The 9,015-nt window shown below is 43.6% G+C and overlaps 1 protein-coding gene across 1 annotated transcript; it reads left to right on the forward strand.

Annotated features, from left to right (window-relative positions):
- The first annotated feature begins 749 nt into the window (after positions 1-749).
- LOC123155824 (uncharacterized) lies at positions 750-8,404 on the forward strand. Its single transcript, XM_044573958.1, has 4 exons — positions 750-1,520; positions 2,821-2,965; positions 3,029-4,843; positions 7,268-8,404. The coding sequence occupies exons 1-4, from the start codon at positions 847-849 to the stop codon at positions 7,949-7,951; spliced, it is 3,318 nt and encodes a 1,105-aa protein (XP_044429893.1). The 5' UTR covers positions 750-846; the 3' UTR covers positions 7,952-8,404.
- Positions 8,405-9,015: the final 611 nt, after the last annotated feature.

Raw genomic sequence — 9,015 nt, forward strand, 5'->3', positions numbered from 1 at the left:
ATACATACTCTTTTTTCACACAGCCCATAGGCACCTCTCAAGTCCCTCCCCCATTTCGCTTTGGAAATCTTCTTTCTGCAAGGGCTCAGTCGCAAGTTATTTTTGGCACCTCCTTCAAGGAAAAGTTAACACTCGAAATCCTCTCCATTGTAAAAATATATTCCTCTCTAGATTTCATCTGTGCCTTATGTCATGCTCATGTTGAGGAATATAATTGTTTCTTTTGTGGAACTTTTATTGTCTTGAAATGTTGAGACGTCCTCTAGCCTTCATGGAGAAGAGCGTCGAAATATGGGAGATATTGTTAAAAATAGATAAATAAATCCATCTAAGTTGTGAATAGACCCAAGAGTCAAAACAACCGTTTTCACAGAAAAAATGTGGGCCCGGTTATGCAGCCCACAACCCCGTCGGCAGGGGATCCGGCTTGCCTGCTCCCTCCCCATACTCCCATCCGTGCTCCCATTTCATCCTACGGTTGTCTTTTTTCCCTTTTCCTTTTTAATCTAATCATCCACCCCTCTGATTTTAAGAAGATGGGATCGGACTTTATTTCACTCCAACCAAATTATGCCACATATGCGGGAGCACGGATGGGCACACGTGGGAGCAGACTAAGTCTCGTCCGTCACCAGGGCCCCCTTTCCAAGGGAGTGTTTTATTTTGGAGATTTGGTGGAGGGGAGCTGGGAGTTGACGGCCGGGGAGAGTTGCCGAAGACGCCCTCAACTGCCTAATCCCCCGCCCGTCTCCTCGAAGAACGGCACGCTCGGATCACCTCCCCCGCCCCGGCAGCCTGCCGCGTCCTCCCGCCCGAGCGCGCCGCCGCCGTGTCGCGACGGTGCTAATGGCTTCAGAGGTTCTCCCCGTGGTGGACCTCCGCGTGCTCGCGCAGTCTGACCTGGACGCTCTCGCCGCCGCGTCCCTCCACGCAGTCGCTCCGCGGAGCTGCCCCGACGCCGCCCCGCTCCCGCCTCTCAAGATCGACCGTGCTGTGTTTAACGAGAGCGCGGGGTCCCGTAAGCAGACTTTCTCCCGACTCCGCTTCGCCGCAGCCGCCTCCTCCTCCATCCCCACCTCCCCTTCCCCCATCACGCCGTGCGCAGGCAACAACCCCGAGAACCACCTCGTCGCCTACCATCTCCGCCGTTTCTTCGCCCGTGAAGACCCCTCTTGCCCGCCCTCGACCCCGCCTCCACCCGAAACCCTAGCCCTATCGTCTCCCGACCCCGACCGGGAGACTACAAACTCCAAGCGGGTCTCCGTTGATCTTGTGAGGCTCGTTGGGCTCGTGGACCCATACGGCGAAGAGTTACGGAGGCAAACAGCCGGGCTTATGTCGGAGGCGGAGCTGTTGGACTTCATCAATTGCCTCGAAGGACAATGGGTGAGTCAGAGGCGGCGGAGGAAGTTTGTGGACGCAGCCTCCTTTGGGGATCATCTCCCTTCCGGGTGGAAGCTGCAGCTCGGGCTCAAGCGGAAGGGGCGCCATGCCTGGGTGCATTGCATCCGTTACGTGAGGTTTGCTGCTTTGCCTTGTCAAATTTCCTATAAATGATGATAACTCAGTAGTGGTGGCATTGACAGAGGGAATGCAATCATAACTTATATTGTGTAACAATCTGGATTCTTCCTGCAGTGTATATATGATAGCATATGACGATTATATAAGGATGTGCGATGGTTTGGGTTTGTGTGTACATTTTAGGAATGGGTTTTAAATGCTAATACTTAATGTTGTCCACAAGCACCTAGCAAATAAATGGCCCCAAAGGAACACACTGAGATTCTAGTTAAATCATAATCTTCAGTTTTCTTGTTTGCAGAAAACACTGGTGATTTGTCTTGGTTTATGAGCATTGAGCAGCATTCACTGATGTTGTTTCAGCTTTCAAAATACAATCACTAACAGTTTAAGCCTATTAAATATGTTCTTTTGATTTGCACACTTCTTTGATATATCCTTCACCCTTCGATGCATGCATAGTAGCATATACTGTGCACGTTGCAGCGGTACCATCTGACTAGTTTGTGTTGATGCTTGTTATGGCAGTAATTTATCACTATATTCTTAGGTAAAGCATAAAGGGGTAATATTCTTTCACATAGTTCTATATATGGTGTTATAAGGGCTTTAACACACAGTTCTATATATGGTACCCCCTCTGTTCCAAAATGTAAGATGTCCACGCATTCCGAGATTTAAATCTGACCAGCAATTCACAAACAGAATGCGAATTATGTGACACAAAAGTGATATCATTGGTAAATGCTTTTGAATAAGAATCCATTGACATGATTTTTGTGTCATATTGACATAGCCCACATTTTATTGGTGCCTTACATTTTGCAAGAGGGACTACCTTCTATTTGTTGTGCTTTTGGTTGAAGTAACACCGGACACTTGAGCATTCCAATCAGTTAAATTTTATCAAGATACTGTGCCATATGTATTCGCATATATACTACCATTCTTTATTCTTAATGATGGTTTTGCTTTATACTATGAAAATTATTCCTCATCAATAAGTTGTTTAATTCTGGAAATTGTCAAGAATTACTTTTCTGTTTAAGGCTATTTGTCCGTTTGTTGGTAGGAATCAATGTCCAATAGCTGCGCTGCTGGCTCTCACATTTTTTATATTTGTTGCCTGGAAGTCTAGTTGAGATAAGAGAATTTCAGCAATATGCTTTGCTTTATCTCCCATGCATTGTTAGTGCTTTTGCCCTTACCGCCTGACCGGGACAATTGTGCTTTCCATATATTCTTTCTTGTATTTTATTATCTAGTGTAGCTAAGCCTACAAATCATACTTTCCAGCCCAAGAGGACATCAGTTTCGTACTTGTAAAGAAGTTTCTGTGTATCTTATGTCACTTCTTGGGTATCCGGCGTCCGTAACAGTTCCTATTCAGTATAACAGCACCAGACAACATGCCTTGAGTGATGATGATGGTGAAGATGACGTAAGTTTATAGTGTATTCCATTTTGTTTTGTACCTGAATTTTCCTTGTTATGTGTTTCACAGGCTGTAGGGTTTCAACATCAAATTGGTTCAAGTGTGGATAACCTAAATGTATTGCCAGTTACTTCTGTCACCATTTCCAGCCGTTCCTGCAATTCAAAGGATACGGTAGAAGGAAATAAAAATCCAGCAAATACTTACAAGTGCCAGAATTGCAATTTAACTTTGCACAATCAAAGTGCCTATGTGCAACACCAGCTGTTATTTCATGAAAAGAAAGCTAAGAGGCGCAGAAAGAGTAGCAAATTTGGTGAACCAAAAGTTGGTAAAGATGGGGAATTTGAATGCCCTGTATGTCACAAGACCTTTCAGGAGCAATCACGGTACTTTGGCCATGTTGGAGCCCATGCAAGGCATGAGGGGCTTACTCCTGAAGCTTTCTTTGATAAGATCTCATCAGGACAGGCAGTTAACAACTTCTTGGGAGAGTTACAATTTACCCCTCAGGGGCTTACTGAACCAACTGAACAAAAGGGCAAGACTGCAGGCGAAGCATGTTCTCAGCATCAGAGTTATTCAAAAGAACAAGGGGGTGATAGCTCAAAAGTTATAGATCTTTTTAGCACAAATTGTTCCGGTAGTTTCAATAGGCCTAGTGAAGCTTGGTGTAGACAGGTAGAGGTTCCTCCTGTTACAGATGCTCGAAGTGCATGCAGATACAGAAATGATATGATGGATTATGCCAATGTAACTGTTCCAAAACTAAAAGTAGCTCCTGAATCCAATGATGAACCAAATGGCAGGCTTAACGGCTTTGCTGAAGTTGATGATTTTAGTGATCACACGGGAAGTGGCCATGACTTCAGACCTTCTAGCTTCTCAAGTGCTAAACATTATGAGGACCAGATTGTTGATCGTGGCTTTCCTGTTTCAAAGCGTGGCGAGGTCAATAATACTGTGAAAGCAAGAGATGTCAACCTTAATTCATGCCTGGACACAATATCTTTCCCGATCGCTAGTGCAAACAATCAAACTTCTACTGCTGTTGATGAGGCTAATCAATCGTCCATTGCTGGAAAATGCTTCATTGGCAGTTTTAATAATAATGATGGTGCATCTACTACATCATCCTGTTCTGTCTCAAATAATAAAGTATCTGGTTCCCTTGGTGGATCTAACGGATCCTCTAATGCTGCCAGATGCATCGGTGGTAGTTATGGTAATGATGCTGCAGCTAACATTTTTGGCAACAAGAACAATACCATGGTGTACCAGTGTAGTTTGAACACATGCCCCATCTCTCATGTTGCAACTAATGTGGATTCTTTTGTTTCCCGTTCAACACATGCAAAGAACAGTGACAAAGAGCGTGCATACAATACCAAGGAACAAATGAATACCACACAGAACAGAGCAAGTAATGAAGTTGTTGAAGGCTATAATAATGATGTCTATACTGGTAGTATCACTGAAAGGAGTCTTGCCCAGTGTAGTAATAACTTGAGTCACCCAAAATCTAACATTCTGAGCCGCTGTGCATTACTGGACTCAAGCACTTTGACAGCCAGTAACTTAACCAAGGGAATTGATGTCAACTGCATGAATGGTTCTTTTGTTTATAGAAATGATGCCAACGTGGAGGGTCCTTCTGTAAATAGGCCCATGAATAATAATGATTCAGTGGGTTCTGTGCATGCCGTGTTGGGAAAGCCAAGTAACGATATGCAAAATCATTACAGTGGTAGTGCTCCTAATTACACCCCGCTTGCTGCAGCTAATATCAACGATCTAATACCTATGCAGAGCAATTTTGATGGCATGTCAACTTTGGTTCATTCTGTTGGTGATGTTCCAAGGAGCAGCACAACCCAGGATCAGGTAAAATTGACATGATTTTGCAGGCTTTCATAACTCTTGCACGATATAGAAGTGGTTTGAATTTTTTTGACGGGCATTAATCATAAAATAATGAATCTATATTGATTTGATCGCTACTTAAATGAGTTGCTTTGTTCCCTTTCACTGAAAACAAGAGAAGCAATATAATTATACTAGGCAAAGCAAATGGATTTGAAGTTGGCTTATTTCTCTCCCGGTATGAGTTCGGTTCTGCATGGTTGAGTGAGGAATTTTTTTTTGCTTAACCTTTCAGCACAACCCTGGATTAGGTAAAATTTACATGATTTTGCAGGCTTTCATAACTCTTTCAAAACCAAATGTAAGGTCCGATTAGGTCCATCTCGACAAACTAGATAATGATACGGGGCTAACCCGGTGTAGGCCGATCTTTTTCACGATTGGAGTGGATTCCCTCGGAGAACACGAGGAACACGATGAACACGGGGAATAACGGAGAGAAATCACAAGGGGAAACACTGAAGAACAAGTCCAATCACACATCCACTAGACAATCAAACACACAAGATCACGAGGTACATGAACAACAAAGGGAAAGATACAAGGTAGAGTTCATCTCCGAGAGAACGTCTTGATGATATCTTAGACGGATCTTCCCGTGAGGGGTCTTGATGATATCCCCCAGGATCTTCTCACATGGAGGCCTTGAACTCCATGGGAGTGGTAGTCTCTCTCTCTCAAGAGTAGAGGTAGGTAGGAGCAAAGCTCACATACAAATGAGCTATCATGTTTGCTAACCCTAGAAGGGAGGAGGGGGATGAGTATATATAGTGGTAGCCACGAAGGGGTAAGTGAGGGGCGAAAGGGAACACGGGCTTCAGCCTGAGTGTCTGCGCGCAGGCAGGGCCAGAAATTCTGGGATGGACCGGAAGTTCCGGGCTCCGGAAGTTCCGGGCAGGTTGTGGCCGGGTTCCAGGTTATCCAGAGAGTTGGCGCACCCGGGGCTGGTCTGGACTCCGGGGGCCGGAGGTTCCGGGCAGGCCGGAAGGTCCGGGGGCTGGAAGTTCCGGGCAGAAGCCAGAAGTTCCGGGCTTTCCAGAAGCTTGTCCATGCTTCTTCTTCCTTCTCTTCCACGCTTCCCTCGCGGATGGTGTAGGTGATCCTTGGCGCTTGCACTCCTCGTCGTCGTCCGTGAAGCTCTGACAATACCTATGCATGCACACGAGTGGAGTGTTAAGTAGTATACCATCCTCGAAGGGGTCAAGTGAACACGTGTAAAGGAGATGATTCACCTTTGTGTATGTGAAGTAGATGTGGCACGTGTCACTTGCCAAACGGGCTCTTGACATGGTGATGTCCATAGGATGCTCCGCATCAGATAAGATATGCACACCACATTTATATTACGGGATTAAACCTAGCTGAGCTTGTTTTGCGCTTGGCATTAATTAGAGGGTCCTCCCTCCGTCCTATATTAGTTGTCGCTCAAACAGATGTATATAGCAGTGAAATATGTCTAGATACATCCATTTCAGCGACAACTAATATGGGACGGAGGGAGTATTCAATATTGATCCATGAGAATGGTTAGATTATTAAATACTGTGCTAAAGGAATCAAATCCACAACTTTTACAAGTTTATGTAGGGTGTAAAACTACACCGGCCAATTCAAACGTCTATAAAATTTTACTATTGGGAATGGGGAATTTCGTGAAGCAATTGCTGTTCTATGCAGAATCATAAATACCACTATTATTTCATGCTAGTAATACATTAATAAACAATGCCTCTTTGATATTCTAACTTGATTTTTAATATCGGATATCAAATATTAATTGGTGATATGTCGTACGACATGTAGTTGAATCAGGAAACACTCTTTGCATTTTTTTAGTTATTATTATTGTTTATACGACGCCTTTCTAATACAAATAAAACGTAAATAAACTAATACTCGAGCACAAGAAGTGTATGATTCAAAATGTTTGACGGTTTGATTATTAAATACGAAATGAGCACTCAAGAAATTCTTATTATAACATAGAGTATGCATGTGTCCTAACTCATTCAATATTTTATCAAGATTTAAGAAAGAATATACTCCCTCCGCCCTAGAATAAGTGTCGCTGATTTAGTACAACTATGAACTAAATCAACGACACTTGCTTCGGGACGGAGGGAGTACTACATACATATCACTCCATATTGGTTTTTTAGCGGGGTAAAAAAAAGCCCATGCATGTTTTTATAGTTCTATTTTTGCTGTTTCTTTTTGTTCTCGTTCTCACAACTATTGCTTAATATGAAAATGCCTTTTGGATATCTCGGTTGCATTGTTTCCGTGTTACCAAATTTTGTTGTGCTGGACTTTGTTGGGGCAATGATCTTTCATGCTGAATACCCATGTGATAATTGATATTTTTTTTTGTAATAATGAAAACAGTGTGCGTTGCAACTTGGATTTGGTGGTCAGAAGCAGCACGTGTTTCCTGGTTATGGATGGGCTGCATTTGGATCCCCTCAGCTTGTGGGCTTGGCCAGAAATAATAATTTACCCACTAGATCCTCACAGTTTGGGAGCATGGTCAGACCTAATTCTTCTCCTTCTGGATCCTCTCAGTTAGGGAGTGTGGCAAGTTCTGATTATCTGCGAACTGGATCATCTCAGTTTGGGTGCATGGCTGGACCTTCTATACCTGCTGCCGAATCCTCTCAGTTTAGGCACATGGACGGACCGAATTCTAAACATTCTGCTGAATCCTCTCAGTATTGGCACATGTCTGGAACCAATTCTAGACCTCCTGCTGGATCCTCTCAGTTTGGGAGCGTGGTCAGACCTAATCCTGTACCTTCCACTGAACCCTCTCAGTTTGGGAGCTTGGCCAGGCAGAATTTTGGGAGGACATCCGAGCCAACTTTAGTGTTGGGGAATGTACTCAAGGTACCAAGGATGATTAGTGGAGGGAGCATGCTCGCAGCAGTATGCACATGGTGCAACAGCCAGTTCCACCATTTTGGCCCCGTCGATGGACAGCAGGTTGGTAATTACGGCCTCATCTGCCCATCATGCAAGGATAAGGTGTCTGGTCAACGTAATATGCCCAACAATGGCTTGTGGCAACCCTGAGGTCATCTGAATAGCGTTGGAGACGTTTTTTTCCCGCTGTATCTGTTAAGGTTGAAAATTACCTGCACCGATCAGTTTGCAGAGTTGAGCGGGCTATCTAGGAATGATGTTTGTATTTGATGTGCTCCATCTTCTCTTAGGAAGTTTATCGATTTCATGACACGAGTGTAGGCGTATTTCGTTAGAACTGAAATAATAGTTTTAGATTTTATTTATTACATTTACCCGGGTATATCTCTTGCAGGAGCTCCTAATTATGTTGCTCAGATAAGATATTACATCCTCTGTCTAAATGTAAGACGCTTTGGCAGTTCAATTTAAACTGGCAAAACGTCTTGTGTATTTAAAAACAGAGGTAGTAGTATATTCTGGCAGTGATGAAAACTCTTCTAGAGCTGTAACAGGCTTCAAGCATCTTTTTTCAGGAAATCACAGGTAGAGGTTCGATGTTCAGAAGAATCTGGTTTACTAAGTTGCGAGGCATAAATCCTATACTACAGGGTTATGCTAGTTTGCTTTTGCGTGTGAACTTGGGGGGTTTTCAGGTACTTTTTGGTGTAGGGACTAGAAAAAGTCCTTCTTAAAGACTTTTTAATCAAACAGGAAGGACTTCTAAGGACTAAACGTTGTTTTACTAAATGAAGAAGACTTTCAAGGAGTCTTTTTTGAACTTTTTGAGACTTTTCCAACCATGCCCCTCTCTGCACCCAATGCCCCGTCGCCCCATGGTGTTGTTTGGTTATTATTTTTCTGTATATTAGGGATAACATGGTCATTTAATAACTTCTAGAAAGGGACTAGAGACTTCTTAGTCCCTGGAAACTAAAGTTTTTTTTTAGGGACTAGGGACTTTTTAGTTGGGACTAGAAAAAATCCTAAGACTTATGAACAAACGGGACCTTAAGCTGCTGCGATAGGTGTGACATTTGTTCAATAACGACCACGGCGGTGACACGTGCTGTTGGAGTTGTATGGGCTTATATATCGGTTATTAATCGGGAATCTTATAGAGCTGACGTCCCCTGAAGCGGGTTTGCGGCGTTGTACTTTTGGTCCCGCATGTC

This window comes from Triticum aestivum, chromosome 7B (assembly GCF_018294505.1).
Source record: "Triticum aestivum cultivar Chinese Spring chromosome 7B, IWGSC CS RefSeq v2.1, whole genome shotgun sequence".
In the NCBI taxonomy this organism is placed as follows: domain Eukaryota; kingdom Viridiplantae; phylum Streptophyta; class Magnoliopsida; order Poales; family Poaceae; genus Triticum; species Triticum aestivum.